Source organism: Galeopterus variegatus, unplaced genomic scaffold (assembly GCF_000696425.1).
Source record: "Galeopterus variegatus unplaced genomic scaffold, G_variegatus-3.0.2 Scaffold450, whole genome shotgun sequence".
NCBI classification, from domain to species: Eukaryota; Metazoa; Chordata; class Mammalia; order Dermoptera; family Cynocephalidae; genus Galeopterus; species Galeopterus variegatus.
In genome coordinates, this window is record NW_007726561.1 from 236,586 (window position 1) to 255,821 (window position 19,236).

A 19,236-nucleotide genomic window follows, 5' to 3' on the forward strand; every position below is an offset into this window, starting at 1 on the left:
CGGTGTTTCCCAGATTCCCTGAAATACCCCCGTATTTTCAGTTGCGCTGCCAGCGTCCAAATGCAGAAAACGAAATAACCTCCCCCCAAAACGTTTTTCTTTTTTTTTCTCTCTTTCTCTTTCTGTGCGCCGGAGAAGGTTCCAGGTTGCCGGCGGCGCGGAGAGCGGGCAGGACAGCGCGGAGAAAGCCCCGGCCCGGCGGGCGGCACGGCCGGGCTCGGAGCCGCGGGGACGCGACCGCACCAGCACCGCTCACGTCTCGCTGCCGGGACGCTCGTTTCCCCGCCTATTTTAGAGTCTAATTTGGATCGCCTGTGTCAGTGTAGAATGAGATTACTTCAAACAAAAGAAAGTAAAATAAATTGAAATAAAATAAAAGAATAGCCATTGCCGAAAATGTTTGCAGAGCGAGCGGGAAGCCATGAGAGCCGTGCTGGGGGCTGCTCGGGGCCGGCCCGAGGCCTCTCCTGGCGGGCCTGGCCTGCACCCCGTGCTGCCCGAGGAGCGGGAGGGGATCTGGGTGTTCACCTTCCCTTTCCTTCCGCTCTTCCTCCCGCGAGGCCTAGCATTTTGGATTTCAGCTTTGTATTTGTTCCCCGGGCGGTGGCCAGATCCTGCAGCCTGGTTTGAAGGCCTGGATGGGAAAGACGTTTTGTGGAACTGTCAGATTTTTTGTTTTGTTCTGTTCTGCTTTGAGAGTGTGTGTGACTGAGCATGGGGGCTCATGATGTGTTTATTTGGGGCAGATGCGAATCTATGTGTTTATAAGCCACTGCGTGAACATACATTGTTATATATCAGTGCATCTGTGGGTGAGTGGGAATGTGTGTTTGCTTGTGAGTGTGTGTGAACGTAAACGCATGTGTTCTGGAACTGTGTGAATGCTTGTTTGTGAGTGTATGAATATGGGTGTTCATTTGTGACTATATGTGACAGTGGGTATATTTATGTGTGATGTCAGCCTGTAAATACGTGTGATTTGTGTGTGGAATCGTGTATGCCAATGTGTGTAAAAGGGTGTAAATGGAATTTGTGTGTAATATCGGGGTTCACTACTTGGTATCCCTCAGATCAGGGGGCACCAGAAAAAAAAAAAAACAGCATACAAAGAAAAAAGCCAGCAGCCGAAGTCGGAGAAGAGAGCCTCTGGGACGCCCACCCATCGCTAGCCCTGACCCCCTCCCAGCCTTAGGGAGACACAGAAAATAGGGCCTCTGTTTATTTTTAATTGCATTTTTATTTTTCCATCCTTCGGATCCACAAAAATGTTAAGGGGGCGCTGGCGGGAGCAAGGAGCAGCGGTCAGGCACAGGGGTACACGTGAGCTACTAGGAGCTACTAGGTGGGTTCTTGGGGCTCCCTAAGACCCTTTTGGCGCCATTACTGGGAGGGCGGAGGCTCAGGAGGGCGGGGAACCACACATGTTAGTCCAGACCCACAGTCCACAAAGACAGCACCCGTCAAAGGGGGCTTACCAAACAGCAAGATTTTACAAAGACCTTACAACAGCAACATAGAAAGGGGAGGCAAATTCCAGAAAGCTACAGAACAGGTAGATAATGTCCTTCCCATGTTGTACAAAAACAAGCGCGACAGATTTTCCTATAGGTAGTATTTTTTTTTCCAGTGTTGAGAAAACAAAATTTCACCTTTCTCTCTCCTTAAAAAAATTTTAAACTGCTTACATTTAAATAGTTTTTTTTTTTTTCCTTCCCTATTTGATCTGAGTTTCCTGGTTTCATTCCCAGAGCTGGGCTTCTCCCTCTCTGGCTTTCTCGTCTCTCTCTTTCTCTGCACTTTCTCTGTCCCTCACTCTTCCTCTTCCTCCTCTGCTTCCGCCTTGTCCTGGCCGGTGGTCCCGGGACCCGTGGTCTTGTTCTCCTTTTTCCACTTCATGCGCCGGTTCTGGAACCAGATCTTGATCTGGCGCTCGGTGAGGCAGAGCGCGTGCGCGATCTCGATGCGCCGCCGCCGGGTCAGGTAGCGGTTGTAGTGAAACTCCTTCTCCAGCTCCAGCGTCTGGTAGCGGGTGTAGGTCTGGCGGCCGCGCTTACGGTCTGTCCCTGAGCACAGCATTTAGAGGGAACAAAATCAGTGAATGTGGAAAACGCCAAGAGAGGGCCCACATCTCTTAGATGCTGTGTACGATTTGAAGTCTGTGGGCAGAAGAAGCCTAGTTTCCCACTGAACCGAATTCTTGCTTCTGTAAGAAGCAATACTCCACGCTGCCCTTTTCCCTCAATGTGCAGGACTTTCTACAGGACTCCCAAGGCGAACATTCCCACTTCCCATCCGAGAAGTCTTTGAGACTGGAGCCTCAGAATCCAGGCAGAGCTAAACTGCTGGTTCTTGAAAGCTCTGCTCCTAAGGGATGTATGTGGGATGAGGAGAGGTTAATCTTCCTGTCACTATCAGGGACCGGGGACCCTAAGCCTCGCCTTTTGGATGCTGACTCTGACGGTCTTTGAGGTAGAGGGCAATTGGAAACCATGCAAGTGACCCTGCAGTGGGGCTCCGGGCCTGGCCTGAGTGTGTTTCCCAAGAAGAAAAGGGGACTAAGGGGCCTCACTGGCCTAGTCCAACACCCGCCCCCAGCCTGTTGTGGACCGAGAAAGAGGTGAGAATTTGCAGATTTCCTTGGAGTGTGGAGTTGGTCTGAGAGCAGCTGCCCTCTAATGACTGTTCCAGTGAGTGGCTGAGATTCAGCCAGGGCCAGGTTGGTCTACCTGCCTGCCTGCCTGCCTGCCTGCCTGCCTGCCCAGACAACCCAGCACTCCAAAGCAATTTTTGGGCTTCCAGGAGGGTGCAGGGGGGAGAAGAGACAGCAGCCTGGGTTAGGGCAGAACATGGAGTATCTGGATGGTGGGGGCTAAAGGGCAGAGGGGACTTCCCAGGTTAAGCCCAGAACTCTGGGGATACTTAGGGGAGGTGCTGATGCCAGTCCTGAGAAGGAAAGAGTGGGAGGAGGGGCTACGGGCCCTAATTTCAAATCATATAAAAGCCAAGCTGAAATGTTATGAGCAGAAAAATTTGGAGTTTGATAAATCAACTGGAAAAGCAGTTGGATTATGGAGCAGGTAATGGGGACTATGACCACCAATACTGATGGTGTAAGAGTTGGGTTCCTCCTGGCCCCTGACTCTAGCTGGGTTGGGAGCCTCTGGCCACAGGTCTTGGGCCCTCAGGGCCTTGGGGCTGGCCCCCAAGTCCATCTTCCTTGGGGAAACATAAAAAAGGATGTCTAAGCTAGGCTTGGCAAGAGGCCCCATGGAACCCCTGGCTTCCTGGGGTTCCTGAAGCAGATGAGGTCGGTCTCTAAGTCTTGATTTGGCTCCATGGAGTCCTAGCCCCTCCCTCAAGAGGAGATTCACCCTTCTGGAGTGACGCTTCCAAACTTGACCAATTCTCCTCTAGGAAGGGCACCTGAGGAAGCCAGCTATACTCCCATGAGGCCTCTGTCCCTTTCTCTAATTATCCCGTCCCCCTCCCCCGTTCACTGGGGGGTCAGGACCCTCTTCTCTCTTGCTCAGCCCCCTCCGTCCACATGCCTCTCTGGCTCTGTATCCCTGGCTAGGTCCTCATCTCCTCTGGTACCCCCTCCTCCTGCCAGGCCTCTAGAGCCCACCTCTAATTGTCCTGATGGGAATAATGGGGGAGCGGGGTTGGCTGGGAAGGAAGGGGGAGGGGATAATTGCTTAACGATATGGTCCCCTCCCCCATAGCTTTTTCGGACTAGGGCTGGGGGGCACACCCAGAGCTGAGATCCCCGGCGGGTAAGGGGGGAGGGAGAGAGGGGGCAGACCCTAATGGCTATTCTCTGCAAACCCCAGCCATCCTCCGCAAGACAAACGGCCTCGTCTCCAGCCCGTGCTGGCGCTGCTGATAAATATTTAAAGCTAAAAGGCCAGGAGGAAGGGTGGGGGGCGGGCTGGGGGCTCCGAGCGCCGCGGCGTCGGCGTAGAGAGATCCGCCGGGCAGCCGAGCAAGCCTGAGAGCACCGAGCAAATATGGGGGGGTGGGGACGGCGCGCCGGGACCCAGCCGAGGGGTGCCGCGTCCCCAGGCCCACCTCCGGCCGGGAGCACTGCGGACGCGGAAAGGGGCGCTCAGCCAGGAAGGGGGCGCCTTCCGGGAAACGTGCCCCGGCCGCTGCGGCTCGGGATGGCTCGGTGCGCGGCGTTACCTGAGCTTCGCATCCAGGGGTAGATCCGGAAGTTAGTCTCGGCCGCCAAGTCCGAGTCCCTCTGCTCCTTGGCGCCCGGCGCCTTGGCGGAGTCGCCGGGACACACCCCGGAGAGGTTCTGCTCAAAGGGCGCGCAGTGCATGTTGAAGGAACCCGGCTCGAGCCCGTAGCCGGCCGCGTAGACGCCGGCCGCGCTCTGGCCCGCCATGCCCCCCCCGCCGGGGTACAAGCCCTGCATCGAGGCGGCGAAGGGAGCGCCCGGACCCGCTCCATAGCCCGGGCGCTGGGGGTTGGAAGCAAACGCACAAGAAGTTTGTTCTGGGAAGGCTCCGGTAGCGAAAACCGAACTTGCGGCTGGATATTTAGAAAATAAAGCATTCGCATAATACAATGAACTCATAATTTGGCCGGATGATTTGTAGGCAGGGACGTTTTAGTGTCGGTTTTACGAGATTCCTTGATATATTACAGAATTAGAGTCCAGATTTACACCAAAAAGGACCCCCTTTTTCCTCTCCGGACCACGTGACCCTCGCCCACGTGATGTCCCCTCCGCCAATGGCCGGGCAGCCTCCCCACGACTCCCGGTAATGTGGAAAAAATTGTGTGGCGTTGGATTTATAAAATATGATCAATAATGAATGGGCAAGCCGAGCCCTGTGGATTGGGGCTGGGGGCTCAAGGGCCGCTGTGGACCCCCGGGGCTGGAGGCAGCTTGCAAGCGACATTTGGGGAGGAAGGGATTGAGTGGAAGGGAAAATAATAACCTCCGAGCGAGCCATCGGGGTCGCACCCCCCCCATCCTCCCCGGCCCGTTACCGAGCGAGAGACCAACGCGGGGATTGAATAGATGCAAGTGGGTGGGTGGGGGCGGTTCAGGTCTTTATTAATCTGGGCCGGTTCAGCCCAGCAGGGCCTTTGGGGGAAGTTGGTCCGGTTGTCCCAAGGTGAGGAAGGAAGCGATCCTGGCCTCGCGGTTCTGTCTCCGTGCCCCAGATAGATGGGTGGAGATGGAGGGGGACTTCGTAGGTGCTCCTAGAGCACAGGATCCAGCCCACCGGGCACTGGACGCTGCGGTTTCTGGTGGCTAAAAACAAACAAACAAAAAGATTTAAAAGTAAAAAAGGGTGGGCGGGGAGAGAAAGGAAGGGAGGAGGTGGCCCCCGCACGCCGCTCTCCCTGTTCCGGGAGGCGGACGCCTCAGTCGAGCGTGTCTGCCCAACAAGCAGATGCAGCGAAGGAAGGAAGGCGGCGAGTCATGGCCTAGGAGCTGGGCGAAGGTGGCCGCGTCCCAGCGAGGCACAGGCGGCAAGAGCGTCTGGCTTCTCCTCCTTCTCCCCCAACCAGAGTCCGAGAAAAATAAAAATAGAAGCGTGCTCAGCAGCCCTGCACTCCACCTTTATCTGCAAGCCCCCAACACACACACACACACACACACACACACACACACACACACACACACACACACACCCCGAAACAAAGAGGAAAGTGGCGGGGGCGGGGGACACACACCCGCTCAGGCGCATCTCTCCTGCGCGGCCTGTGCGCCCGGGTCTCCGGGGCCGGGCAGCCTCAGAGCGCGAGGGGAGGGGGCTTCCCTTGCTCCCTCCCTCGTTCCTCTCTCCTCCAATCACGTGCAGCCGCCTCCCTCACCCCCTGCGCCCCTGGGCCGAGGGACTCGCACCACCTGCCTTCAGCCCCCGCCTCCTGCTCCCGGTGGCCTAGCCTGTGCGGGCGCAGGAGCCCGGTGACCCGCTCCCCCCGGCTCTGCTAGGCGCCCCGGAGCAAATGAGGATCGCGGGCCGGGCCAGTCTCGGGTTGTCGCTTGTAAACTTTATTGTAACTCTTCCGCCCTTTTCAGGCGCAGACAACAGAACAAAGTATAGAGGAACAACAAAATATATCATTAGCCCTCCCTCCCCCCCCATAAAGCAATTCACGGATACAGGATACATTCTCTTCACAGTAAACCTAAGAACACTTTTAACAATTGCCCACAGCGCGCATGCGAACTAAAGTAACCTCTTTTGAGAAACACTTAAGACGAAATTGTCAAACCAAAGGGGGGGGGGGGGGAGAGAGGAAAAGAGAGAAGCGAGAGAGAAAGCCAGCGAGCTGGGGGGGGACAGCGGCGACAGAGAGGTTGGGAGGGGAAATGAGGGTGGAGAGAGAGAGAGAGAGAGCGAGAGAGAGAGAGAGAGAGAGAGAGAGAGAGAGAGAGAGGGAGACAGAAAGAATTACGGCGTGAATAGGCAGTTTCATGTTGTTGGGAGAACTTAGCAGAAATCGGTACCTTGGTCATTACAAAGAAGCACGTTCAAAGGAAAAACGACCATTGCACAAGGAGGCTTTTTACACGGGGCGGGGGCGGGGACGGGGGCTCAGCCGGGCCGGCCGCTCACCCTCGTAGGGCGAGGGAGTCCTTGCTTAAGATCCCCTTTTCCCCCGGCCCCCCGTGGAAGGGAAGGAGACCCACGGTAGCTCACACACAGAAGCTATCACGAGATACTACCACTAGCGGGGACTGGCGCGGCGGGGGACGCGGCGGTGGGAGGCCCGGCTGCCGGCTCCGCTGGCGCTTGCGGGGCCAGAGCTGTCTCGGGCGGGGGCGGGCGGCGGCGGCGCGGTCAGGGGACCGGCGAACGTGCGGGCGGCCGCGGCCCTGGCAGTCCCAGCGGGAGCCTACTTCTTGTCGCCCTTCTGCGCGTCGCCCTCCTCCGCCGCCTCCGGGGCCCGCTCCAGCTTCTGTTTCTCCAGCTCCTCCTGCTCGCATTTGCTGCTGGGGAACTTGTCTTTGTTGTTCTCTTTTTTCCACTTCATCCTCCGGTTCTGGAACCAGATTTTGACCTGTCTCTCAGTCAGTCCCAGCGCATGCGATACCTCGATCCGCCGCTTGCGAGTCAGATAGGGATTAAATAGGAACTCCTTCTCCAGCTCCAGGGTCTGGTAGCGGCTGTAGGTCTGTCGGCCTCGCCTGCGTCCGGCGGCTGCTGGGAATGGGGGAAAGGGCGAGACAGAGGAGAGGAGAGGGGAGGGGAGGTGGGGGAGGGGACAGAGACGGAGAAGGTTGAAAGATTCGTGAACCAGCCTAGGAGACCAGCATAATAAGGGCAGGGGACCTTCTACCCCTGTGCGGGGGCGGGGGACGCAGGGAGGCCGCGGTGAGCTGGGGGGTGGCGACCAGACACCACTAAGTCTAAGGGAGCCAGAAAGGGGGAGCCCCCTCCCCTGGTAACCAGCACCAGAGCTGGGTGGGGGATGTTTTAAATCTACTAAAAGTGCCATAAACTTTAGAAGGAAGGATGTGAAGGAGGGGGGAATAAGAATAAAAAAGCCCGGGTGGGGACGAATGGACCCACCTTGAAAAGCCCCCCGAGCCTCTGCCCCAGAAGAAAAGTTCTTCAGGGTAATTAAACTATAAAGCAATTGAGAAGTGCAAAAGTTGAGCGCCCCCACTCCCACCACCCTCTCTCCACCACCCCCCATAAAACAGTAAAAGAAAAAAAAAAAGGAAAGAGAAGAAGAAAAGTAAGGCAGGGTGAGGGGTTTATGGATTCAGGAAATGTCGCTTAGCGACCCCCCTTCAAGGGAAACAAAAAAGAAAAGGAAAGAAAAGAGAAAGAAGGAAGGAAAGAAAGGAGAAGCAAGGCGATGGGAACGGAGCCGGCGAGTCTTCCAGTAGCTGGAGGAAAGGCACCCGGCCTGCCCGGCCCCCTGCCCGGCCTTGGGCCCTCCCGGCCCCGTCCTGCCCTGGCTGGCCCGGACGCGAGCTCACCTTGCGGGCGCATCCAGGGGAAGAGCTGTGTGGGCGACGGGCTCTGCTCCGAGCCCTCGGCCTCCTCGCCCAGGCCGCTGGCGGCGGCGAGCTTGCAGTCTGCGTACTGCACCAGGTCTGGATCCTGCGCACCGAACAGGCTCTGGCGCTGCAGCGGGTCGTAGCCGTAGAAGTTGCCCGGGTCGCCGTGGCACGCCACGGCGCACGGGTTCTGCTGGTAGGGAGCCGTGGACAGCGACGATGGCCCGTGGTAGAACTCCTGGATTTGCGACGGGTGCTGGAAGCTGCCGCCGCTGCTGGGACCATACACCACGGTGGGTCGGCCGCCCAGGTCCTGGGCGAAGCCGCAGTCATAATAATTGGGGCGCAGGGACTCCCCGGTTTTGTATTTGGAGAACAGTGAGTTGACGAAATAAGAGCTCATTTTATGGAATTTTGGGGCGGCGGCGGCGGCGGAGGCTGTAGTTGGGGGCTGTTGGGGAGGGGGTGGGGAGGGGGAGAGGGAGGGAGAGAGAGAAAAAAACGCGGATTCGCCGGCTCCTAGTCACCCTCGCCAGGAAAGGAGAGGAAAGGGAGGAGGAGAAAAAAGAAAGAAAGAAAGAAAAGAAAGAAAAGGCAAAGAAGATCTGGAAGCCGCCACACTTTTTGTGATTTCCAGGAATAGAAAAGGACAGAGAAGCCTGCAAAAGTCTAAGCTTGCATGGCAGCCGCGGCTGCTCGCCCTCCCCCCACCCCCACCCCCCACACAAAAATATACCGCCACTTAGAGAGGTCCTCGCTTTACATTTCGAAGAAGGGATGCCAGTTCATAAACAGTTTTCGGTGATTTACTTCCCTGCAAATGAGTTGTTTCATATTTTGCACTGTCTTTTCATGATCATTTGCATCCATTAGAGACCCCGCATCCTATTGGCTTCTCCGTACTCCTCCCGGACAGATCGCAGGGCGAGGGCGAGAGCGAGAGAGCGAGCGAGAGAGAGCGAGCGAGACAGCGCCAGGGAGTGAGGGGAGAGAGGAAAAAAAGGAGGGGAAGAAGGAGGGAAAAAAAAAAAACACCCAGGGAGAGAGCGGGGAAGAGGGGGAGAGAGGGGGAGATGGGGGGGAGAGAGAATGAACGCGGATTAAATCTGCTTAACTACCTACATTAATGAGATATCTCTCGCCTCACAACAAATCAAATACCTTCATCGACCACCCCCAAAGACTGATGTGGGGGAGTCACGGAAGAACCCGGGCACACGCACAGCGCGCCAGGCGTGGGCACGCTGTTAATTTCGCGATTTTAACGAGGCAATTGGAGTCTTTCTAAATGTCAGGATCGCTTCGGAAAAATGTAAAAGAACACGGTTTAATTGCGCCGAGTTTTAAAAGGTCCTATAAATGTAATTGGTATTTTAATACAAGTTATCAAATCATACAGCTTCCTCTCCTAAACATATTTTCAAACAAACGAGGTAGTCATATTTAAAGCTTTAATGATCAATTTCCTTATTATTGATAAAGGTTTAACTATCGTGTGGAGGGAATTGGCTGGGTAACCGGCCCCCCAAAAACGGCTGTAAACTCTTTAACAAACTATAAAACGCAATAAAGCCGGAGTCTGTTGTTGTTTATACCGCAGCGCATAAAAGCTGTTAGCATTTTACGAGTTCTTTCCTCTACAGCTATAAAACTGCAGCTTCGATCGCCCCCGCCGCCTCACTGCAGCACGGTGGGGGTGACGAAGCCGAAATGAGAATGATTATGCGTTGGGGGTTTTTTGGGTGTTTTTTTTTTTTTTCCTTCGGTGCAAACGGTGACTTTCCCGAGATTTTCACCTCCTTTGGCCGTGGGGCAAGCACCTGCCCCCACCGCCTCTCTGGAGCCCCCAAACCGTCCCCACCCAGGCCACTCACACAGCTTTCCCTCATTAGACCAATAAGCAAGGATTTTCTGTGGAGAAGGGGTCGGGAGGCTTTGAGGAGGGACTGGGAGGGGGAGAAGAAACTTTCTGGTTAATGGGCAGTGGTGAGGCACAGAACAAAGTTCGTGTCGCAACTGCCAATTCTGCAGTTCTGCACAATCTCAGCTTTCTGGGGGGAGCGGTGAGATGCCCGTGGCGGGGGCTGTCTCCTGAAGGCGCTTGGGCCCAGTCAGTGCTTTTGAGGGCAGACTGTGTGAGGGGAGTGGAGGGGTCTGATTCCGCCAAAGGGATGCCACCCACTGGGGCTGCCCCACACCTGCACACAGGCCTTGAGACCCAGTGGCCAAGCCCAATTGGCTCCCAACCTTCCCCAGGTCAATCCTCCACACCTTCCGCAGTGCACTCAGGTGAGAGGGCACTGCCAAGCCCATCCACACTTCAAAAGGAGGGAAAGATGATGGAGAATGCTGCTGGGCACCCAGGCTCTGGCGTGTGGCCTTGGTGCCCACTATCCAGAGCCCTTGGCTGTCCCAGACAGTATCTGCAAGGTGCATGTTGGGGGGGGACCTATTAGTCTTCAGCGTTCCCAAGATCCTTTGAGTCACTGTCACTACCTAAACTGACCTTGGGGTGGAGGGGATTTGCATAGAGCAAGGCCAGTGAGCCCCCCAGTTTCTCTTCTTTCCTTGGGGAGCCTCCAGTTAAACCTGGCTCTCCCTACAGGCCTGAGGACCAGAGGCCTGAAACAGAGGACACAGGAGCAAGTTGACTGGTGTCACATTCGTGCGGCCGCCTTCCCTGCCTACCAGACCCGGTGGTGGAGGTGGCCAGGCTTTTAGAAGGCCGCAGGCTGAGGATCAGAACCAGTGGCCTCCTGAAGCAGCTGACTGGCAAAGGAAAGGAGAAGGGGAAAGGAAAGGAGAGAGGGAATTTTTGGTAATGAGGATGGAAGCTTTACAAATACATTCAATCCATTGTTTGCTCAGGATACAGTCGTTGGCTTTCAGAGGGGCACATCTTGGGGACCCATATACCCCTATCTTTGTAAAAATGAAACTATCGCTTTTTCCAAGGGAAAGTTACCAGGGGTCACATACTCCTTCAAAAGTGAATCCGGAGAATGGGAGAGGGGCTAAAAGGAAGGGAGAGAGAGACAGGAGGAGAGGTGGGGAGACGACCAGCGTCTTGAATTCCCAGCGTGTGGCTGAGGGGGCGGCGAGGCGGCGCAAGGCTGAGTTCAGTTGTTGCCGAAGCGAACATTTTTATCAAGTGCGGGGGGGATTTTATGGTCATGATCTGAGGACTCACCGGCGAGGTAGAAATTCAATAGCTTGTTCTAAATCATCCCTACACCGTGCCAGAAATTCCTGATGGAAGGAAAATGTTTCTATTATAAGAAAAAACAAGTAAGAGCGAGGAGATAATTTATAAACACCCAACGGAGCGCAGATTTATTAGAGAAACTCGAGTTGAAGAGAAACTCCGCTTGCCTCTTTGCACCTGGTCCTGGGGGGAAGAGAGGCGAGGCTGCGGCCGGGGTCGTTTTGCGGGGGTTGCGGTGCCTGCTTTCCCCGCGGGTTTGTCCGGATGGAAGGCACGGATTGAGCTGGGCTGGGACGAAATTAGGAGATTTGGAATCGAAGGGGCTATGGGCAAACAGGGCGCAGGTCTCAGGAGGAAAAGTGCCCCGAGACCGGGCCTCCACTTGCTAAATTACGAAAGAACCCTCGCCCCCCAGGTCTGCCCGGGGCCGGGCCTGGGCGCGCGGGAGCCGCGGGCCTCACCTGGAAGCCGCGAGACGCGGGGAGAACCGAGCTCCTGTCCCCGCACCCATCCGGAAAACGCGTGTTATCTTGGCAGCCCAATTTGGGGCGCGCAGAGCCTCCCGAGGAGATCTCCGGGCCTCCCCGCACCCTGCCGCCCTGGGGACGGAGCCCCTGCTCCCTGCTCCGCGTCGGGGTCGCCCGGCGCGCGCCCAGCCCAGACCCGGGCGCGTACAAAGGCCCCGCAGCCCGCGCCCGTGCCCAGCCGCCCCGCCGGCTTGGGGCGCCTCGGAATCGCCGCAAAAGCCACGGCCTCATTACCCCCAATCGGGGGCCCCGGGCCGGCTGACCCGGCTCCCCCTCCGGCCGGCGCGCGCGGCTTCCTCTCCACCCGACCTTCGCCTGCTCGCCCCTGTCCCCTGACCTGCTCACCCGCATCCACGGACAAGCCTGTCGCCCCCCTCCACGGAAAACCCCATTTTTTCCGACTCAATTCTCCTTTGATTTGGACCCATTATTCCTGTTATTATTGTCATTCCCCGTTTTCACGCATTTGTCGCCCCACCGAACACAGCAACCCGGCGAGAAGCACTGAGCGTTCCTCGTGGGGGAAATTCAGAAAATTGACTATTTGACTGGAAGGGGGGGGCACCACTATATCTGGAATCTATACAATGGAGGGAAAGGCCATAACGAACCCTATATTTTTATTACGTGCAGATTATTCATGACTTTTGCTAGCGCTCAGTTTGGAGACTCAGGGCCGACCACGGTGCCGTGTGAAGCCGCCGGCGTCCGCCGCTGCCGCACGGGGGATTTTCACGTGGAGCAAGGGTGCCATCTAGCGGCCATCCTGCGAAAAGGCGCCGCCGCCACCGGCTCTGCCAGGTTCTCGGAGAGCCAGCCGCGGAGACGGGAGAAACTTTCATGATTAGCAGAAAAGGGGGAGAGAAACGAGAGCGGGTGAGAGAAAAGTCATCGGAGTCAGGAAACGGTTCATGAAATTGTGCAATAAGCTAAAAAAAAAAAGAAAAAGGGAAAAAAACACACGGGGGTGGGGGGAGGAAAAAAGAAGCCATAAGCTTTTTTCTTCCAGCTTGCATCCCCGTGCCCCGCCTCCAACCCCTAATTTCTGGCGGAGGCCGCCAAGCGCGCCTTTTATGGCCCGTAAAAGGGGGAACTGAGCACTTTTCAGATCCCACACGATTGTTTCCGATTCCGAGGAGGGACCATCGGGCTTTTTGTGGGGGGAGAGGAGGCCTGGGAGGACGGGGTGGGCTTGTTAGAGGATCACGCGGCTGCGCGCGCCTCGAAGTCTGGCCCCCCGGACTGTGCGCGCGCGTGTGCGGGGGCTTCCCGCTTGCGACGCCCGGTTCTGGAGGGGGTGTGAGGAACAAAGAGCCCGGCTGCATTCGCGACAACAGAGCGCCCTTCCCTCCCCCTTCCCTCTCCTCTCCTCCTGCCCCCAGGGGCCCCGGGAGCCCCGAGCCCCGCGTCCCGGGCGGCCGAGGCTGGGGGCTGCCTGCCTGCGCCGGGCCCACCACTCCCCCACCAGGCCCCAGCCCAGGCCCAGCTGCGGCTCTCTCGGCTCCGGAAAGTTTCCCCTCAGTGTTTGCTTTGCTGCTGTTTAGTTTCTTAACCTTCAGAAATTTATACGCTATAAACTTTTATAGCGGTCATATTCTTTTATTGCCGCGCGCACACGGCACCGAATTCCTCTCCCGGCTTCTCCCTGCCTCGCACTCTCGCCGTCTCCCTCTCTGAATCTCTCTTTTATGACAACCGATTTCCCCATCTCCGGCTTTCGAGCCTCCGCATCCTCGCTTTTGTTTGTCTTTAAAGAAGCCACCCGGGCTCGAGACGCAGACGCCGCCGCCGGAGGCCCCTCCGGGCGCCCTCGCCCCCACCCCGCAGCACTGCGTCCGGTTCCAGCCTCGTTTTTTGCGTTTCCATTTGGCAGAAACTGGCCTTCCCGGCTCCCTATCAGCGCCGGCCGGGCCTGGGGAGCCCAGGATGGGGAGGGAGCCTAGTCTACACCGGCTGTAAAGCCAGATTCATTTTATAACCCTCATGGAACCCCCCTTGGAGGGTGTCCGTCTTGGCCTGCCATTCCCTGGAGCTTCGCTTTCTCCTGGCTCCTGCTATCTCTCCGAGCAGTTCATCCTTTTCGTTCCAGAGGGGCAGACCTGGCCTTTTCACTTGCAAGCAGCCTTCACTCGGGCCATACTTTGTCGCCACCTCTATCCCAACCCGCAGGGTCTCTGCAGGCTGCAATGTTGCCAGGGTGGGCCGGGTGAGAGGCTCTGGCGGGGGCGGGTGCCCTAGCAGCAGCCGGGTAGAAGGGAATCCTAAGGCCTGGGCGAGAAGGGCAAGGCAAGGCTGCCGAGGACTGCGCTCTTCACAAGAGGCTCTGGTGGGGACACCACAGTCTGAGAGACACAGAAAGGTGCCTCTCAAAACCGAGTTTAACTCTGGGATACCCTTTGGAAGGGATTTTTTTTCCTCCTGAGATATTTCTGTTCACCAGTCTATGTCCTCCCCTGGCCTTTGGCAGCTGTTTCCCCAGTCCTCAGCCTCTACCAAGCTCAGCCCGCCTCAGACCAAGGCTGCTTCCCTGTGGCTCAAATTGGAGCCTCAGACCCCAGGTGGGAGCCAAGAACTCTAAGGTGTTCACTCCCTTTGAGTGGAAGGAAGGAGACACTAGCCCTCCTGAGGCCCCTGTCCATACCCAGCCACCCTGCTGCAGGGAACAGAGGAGGGAAGTTGTTGCCTTCCTCCCGTGCATGCTCTTTCAAAGTGGCCAGGCCCAGGTGATGTCTTCCACCAGCTGAGGGAGAATCTGCTTCCAGGAGCTGCAAAGCAGACCTCGCCTTCCCTCTGGCTCTCAAGCTGGTGGGGAGGTCTCCAGTGCAACTTTCTTTGGAAGAAGACCCCATTGCTCCCAGGAGACCCAGTCCTCTCCCTAAACCATTATTTCCTTTCCTCCCCCCAGCCCCCAAGCCTCCCAGTACTCTTGCTGGAAGGCTCTTGGTCAGTGTAAGCAGTGGTCTTGAGACCTTGGGTCCTGGACCACCCCTCAGCTTCATCAGAGCAGGGAAGCTGGCTCTGCAAGGTCTAAGGAGAAGCCACCTGGGCACAGCAGTTTCTCTCTTTTTTCCAACCTGTGCTCTTGGGATCTCTACCTATGGTCATGTGGGGAGAGCCAACACAGAATAAGACACAAGCAGAGATCTATTTTCTAGAGTGATATATATTTGGGGGGATTTTTTTGTTTTGTTTTTTTTCTTTTTCCTTCCAAAACAAACAATTAGAGCTCTAGGCCCCTTTTCCTCCCCACTCCCACCCACAACCCTCCCATATAAGTGACAACTGAAAACAGGCGAGACAATCACTCTCAAAAAAATCACAGACACAAGCACAATTTCACGACAGCCACCGACAAAGCAAAAAAGTTCTACTGGAATGTCCCCTTGCAGAGTCAGGAGACGCAGGAGCAAGAGTCCACGGAATTAGAGGGGACTGAGAGGCGGGGGAGCAGCAGGAGGAAGGGAAGCAGAGAGCAAGCTTCTGCCGGATGCTTAGGTGCGATTTTGCCTCTTTCCTTTGCACGCGGGACTGTTCCCAGCAGCGTGCGCACGCACCGGCCACGCAGATCGCCATCCAGACCCGTGTCGCGGGAGGCAAAGCCCAGCCCTGGGGCCGGTCTCCTTTGGCGCTGGGGCACGCGACGGCCGAGCCCGGGGCTCTTCCGCGTGGGTCGCGAAGCGGGCAGGATCGGGAGGAACGCGCCGAGCTCTGCGCTCTGGGGCCGTTGTTCCTTCCTGTCTCCGACAATTTACCCCAGAAAGGCTTGGGAATCGATTCACAGTAAATTCTCCATAGGACTGTGCTGAACTGGCCTTCCTGTCTACAGTGGGGTTGACCTGGGCGTGGGGGGAGGTGGGGTGGGGGGGTTTCTACAAGGCGCGGCTTGACTCGCTGGTGCAAGGTGGATTTGGCCGAACAGAGTTAATTTCAGAGCTGCGGAGGACGCGGAAGAAAGCAGGGCTGGTGGAGAGCAGAAGCTACAGTCTCTGTCAAGTGGGGCACAGAGAAACAGGAGGAGGACATTGTCAAGGCTTTACGACCCACAGTTTGACCTCCTTTTGTTGGAAGGAGAGAACATCATGCAGACTTAAACATTTCCTGCAACAAAATGGGGGGGGGGCCTGGGGGAGCTCCACCTAAGAGAGCTTCATAAAGTCACTTGCTGCCTTTTCTTGCCCTTTGTAGTCCACCAGCTTGGGGACTGCGTTTACCCCATCTGCCCCTGGGCCCCTGCCTCAGGGTGTAGTTGGCGATTCCATGGGGATGGTATTGTGATGCTGGGACCTCTGGGCTGCAGCGCCTCACTGAGTACTCTGTCTGTAGACAAGAGCAGAATCCGGGCTCGCCGGATCGTCTGAGGACTGTTCTGCCCACTTTGGTGTGCAACGGTCTGCATTTAGGGTGTCACTTCATTTGACTACATGGTGGCTGTGAGCTTTCCCCATTAGTACTACGGACTCCAGGCTGTATGTATGTGGGCATCTGCTGGGCTGTGTGCAGTTGGGGTGTCCCAGGGTGACTTTTGGATAGGTGGAGAGAGGGAACAGGCAGGCTTGAAGTGAGGGGCTTGGGGCTTCCCTCCCATAATTACAGGGGATGCTAGGAGCATGACTAGGGCCTCTCCTTCCCTGTGGCCCATCACCTTCTTAAGAACCAACTACTTCTACCTTCTAAATCAAGAAAACTTTCTCCTGCGGCCCAGGGAGAAGCGAGGGACAGGTAAGGGCAAAGGAAAGGAGAGAGATTCTAGGTGCAGATAAAGGAGTTTGAAGAGAAAGACTTCCCTTCCCCATCCACTTGAATACACCCCAGACAGCAGTGGCTTTGGAGCCATCACATAAATAAAAGTGAGATGGGGAGGGCTGGGGAGGGCTGGGGGCCATCTTTACTCTTTGCCCTGTTCCTTATTCATTTTCTTCATTTTCATCCGTCGGTTCTGAAACCAGATTTTGACTTGTCTCTCACTCAGATTGAGGAGTCTGGCCACTTCGTGCCTACGGTCCCTGGTGAGGTACATATTGAACAGAAACTCCTTCTCTAGCTCCAGCGTCTGGTATTTGGTGTAGGGACAGCGCTTTTTCCTGGAAGAGCGAGCGTGCAGCCAGTTGGCAGAGGGGTTGGCTGAAAGAGAAGCAGGGATAGAATCAAAGAAAGGAAGGGGGTGAAGGGCCCCAGCCAAGAGGGTGCACTCCTGGTCTCTACTCCCCAGCTGGCACTGGAAAAGGGGGCAATGAGCCTTCAAGCTCCCAGAAAGGGTCCCAGAGATGGACCAGTTAAGACACCTCCAGGTGAGAGATTACTTGGAGAGGATAGAGCCAAAGGTGTGCCCAGGCTTCCTCAGCTCTTCCAAAGCTTTTCCTGCCTCAAGTTCTCTACCAATCTTCCTCCACTTGGGTCCGAACTGGTTAGGACTCAGGTCAAAGCCCAGCATGGCTGAAGCCCACTACCAGCACCCCCAGACTGGCTCAGGATATCTGACCTGAAGGGTCCTGGCTCTAGGTTTGGGAGGTGAGAGGAGGCATTGGGTGGGGGAAGAAAACTTCTGTTCAGCCACAGACAAGAGACCTCTGAACCCTTTAGTCCTGTCCGCATACACCCTGCTTTGATCACAAGCTTGCACCTCCAGGCCACATGGCAGCAGGCATATGTGTCTGTGTAGATATCCCCCCACCCCTGCCACCACCACACACCACAAATATGGGTCCATACTTAAAGCCAAAAACATCCAACACACTCCAATTCACATGCAACCCAATTGCAACCATTTATCAACTCCAGCCTGTGGACAGGGGAGCTCCGGGGGCTCACGGATAACTAATGATAGCAATAGTCTCTCTTCTGCTCCTGCTCAGCTCGCAGTTTGGTTAACACAAGTTCAGGGAAATTGGGGAGCAAAACTGTTCCATTCCCAAGGTAGGGAGTCAAAATTGACATAGGAGTAAGAGAATGCCCTTCACAGCACACCTAGCCTTAACTATGGGGGGAGGCGGCAGAGAAAAGAACCATTGAGAAGAAGAGGGGCAAAAAGTAAACAGAAATATACATATGAGCCCCTCTTCTTCCCCTTACCGTCTCTCCACCCACCCTGGAACTCAGAAAAGTTGCCAAATTAGTCAAGCCAATTAAAAATATCAGCCACCCTCTACTAGCTTCCTTCTCCCCAAATGAAAAGCATTGCATTTTTTCTTTAATTCGGTTCATCCTACACTAAGTACCGTGTCTTACCAATTTGCAGTGCTATTTCCTTAATGTGATTGCCTAGGATGAGACCCGCAGCCGCATTAAATATGAAAGAGGGAAAAAAAAAAAAACTGTTAATAATTGATCCCAGCCAAATGGCCGCCTTGCCATAATGGGTTTTCCAGGCAGAGTTTGGGGGTTTGGGTGGGGGGGCCTTGTTTGGGAGTGTGTGTGGGTAGGGTTTGGGAAGAGTGGTGTTCCCCGAACTCCAGCTGTTATGATTCAACCTGGCAGGTTGGAGGTGGCAGGCCTCGCAAGGACCTCCAGAGAGTGGGGCAGTTCTTTACTCTCCAGAAGGCAAGGACTCCCCAAAGGGCCCAGGGGGCTACTCTGTCGCTGGGAAATCTGGCAGAGTAAGCAGAGACTTAAAAATCTGACCCCCTACTCTCCCCAAAGACTAAGGGGTGAGAACTTGACCCTCTAGCCTGCGGATTATTGTTTGTATCTAAGAACTTCCTAACTGATTTGCTCTTTTCAACCTTAAAAACAAAAATACGGTATAGGAGAACCCCCCTCCTCTCAGCGAGCAGCGCCTCCAGGAAATTAGCCAGGTTGGGGTTCTGGCGGGGGTGCTTTTGGAGGAGTGGCAGGTGATGCCAGACTACCTAGGAAGGGTAAAGTTCTCCGCCTCTTCACAACCCTCTCCTCCTCCTCTCCTCCTCTCCCCCGGGTCCCTTCGGATGTCTCCTCCACTCCAGCGGTCGGCCCCGACATGCCCAAGCGATTCCCCAACTCCCCTCGAGGCGGACAGCTCCCGCTGGGGCTAGGGAGCCCCGAGGAGCGCAGCGGGAGCCTCAGGAAAGGAAGGGGCGACCCGACCCGGCCGGGATGCCGGGGAGAGGAGGGGGCCACCGGAGGGAAGGCTCCCGGGGAGGGGCCGGCACATCCGGGGAGGGGGCTCCGTCACCGCGTCCCGGGCTTCCCCCGCCCCTCCCGGCGCCGGCTGCGGACTCTGCGCGGCTACGGTGCGAGATCTGCTAGGAACGATCCTCCGCCAAGCTGTTGCATCGCAAATAAAATCCTAATGAGCCCCCTCCCCCTTCCCCTGGCCGGCTTTTACGGTCTGCGCGTGGCGCGGGGAGCTCTGCCAGCCGCGCGGTCGCGGGCAGCCCGGTGCGCTCCGGCCCCAGCCCGCGCGGGCTCCCGGCCTCGCTGGCCGCCGGCCCGGCCCCCGCCAGCTCCTCTCCCGGCCGTCGCCGGTCTCTGGCCAGGCTTTCAGCCGGGGCCTCCGGGAGAGAGGGGGCAGGCACGGTGAGAGCAGCCAGTCGGTCCCTGATCCCCAGGTC

At 56.5% G+C, this 19,236-nt stretch overlaps 3 protein-coding genes and 1 long non-coding RNA gene across 4 annotated transcripts in view; all 4 read right to left on the reverse strand.

The window, feature by feature from the left end:
• Positions 1 to 1,217: 1,217 nt before the first annotated feature.
• On the reverse strand, positions 1,218 to 4,685 carry HOXB7 (homeobox B7). Its single transcript, XM_008568885.1, has 2 exons — positions 4,183 to 4,685; positions 1,218 to 2,063 (listed from the first exon to the last, which is right to left on the reverse strand). The coding sequence occupies exons 1-2, from the start codon at positions 4,580 to 4,582 to the stop codon at positions 1,810 to 1,812; spliced, it is 654 nt and encodes a 217-aa protein (XP_008567107.1). The 5' UTR covers positions 4,583 to 4,685; the 3' UTR covers positions 1,218 to 1,809.
• Positions 4,686 to 5,051: 366 nt separating this feature from the next.
• LOC103587438 lies at positions 5,052 to 5,743 on the reverse strand. Its single transcript, XR_550228.1, has 2 exons — positions 5,695 to 5,743; positions 5,052 to 5,269 (listed from the first exon to the last, which is right to left on the reverse strand). It is a non-coding gene; the product is annotated as an uncharacterized LOC103587438 (long non-coding RNA).
• Positions 5,744 to 5,995: 252 nt separating this feature from the next.
• On the reverse strand, positions 5,996 to 9,515 carry HOXB8 (homeobox B8). Its single transcript, XM_008568884.1, has 2 exons — positions 7,958 to 9,515; positions 5,996 to 7,172 (listed from the first exon to the last, which is right to left on the reverse strand). Exons 1-2 carry the CDS (start codon positions 8,379 to 8,381, stop codon positions 6,865 to 6,867), a joined length of 732 nt encoding a protein of 243 aa, XP_008567106.1. The 5' UTR covers positions 8,382 to 9,515; the 3' UTR covers positions 5,996 to 6,864.
• Positions 9,516 to 14,855: 5,340 nt separating this feature from the next.
• The window catches only part of HOXB9 (homeobox B9), a 6,315-nt gene continuing 1,934 nt past the window's right edge, over positions 14,856 to 19,236 (reverse strand). The window contains exon 2 of the mRNA XM_008568883.1: positions 14,856 to 16,831. Coding sequence (XP_008567105.1) covers positions 16,596 to 16,831 — 236 coding nt within the window. The 3' untranslated portion in view covers positions 14,856 to 16,595. The remainder of the gene's footprint in view (positions 16,832 to 19,236) is intronic.

Coding starts and splice junctions, on each gene's coding strand:
- HOXB8 (XM_008568884.1), bottom strand. CDS start 8,381: ATGAGCTCTTATTTCGTCAACTCACTGTTCTCCAAATACAAAACCGGG. Junction 7,173..7,957: donor CCCCTGGATGCGCCCGCAAG/GTGAGCTCGCGT, acceptor CCCCATTCCCAG/CAGCCGCCGGACGCAGGCGA.
- HOXB7 (XM_008568885.1), bottom strand. CDS start 4,582: ATGAGTTCATTGTATTATGCGAATGCTTTATTTTCTAAATATCCAGCC. Junction 2,064..4,182: donor CCCCTGGATGCGAAGCTCAG/GTAACGCCGCGC, acceptor TGCTGTGCTCAG/GGACAGACCGTAAGCGCGGC.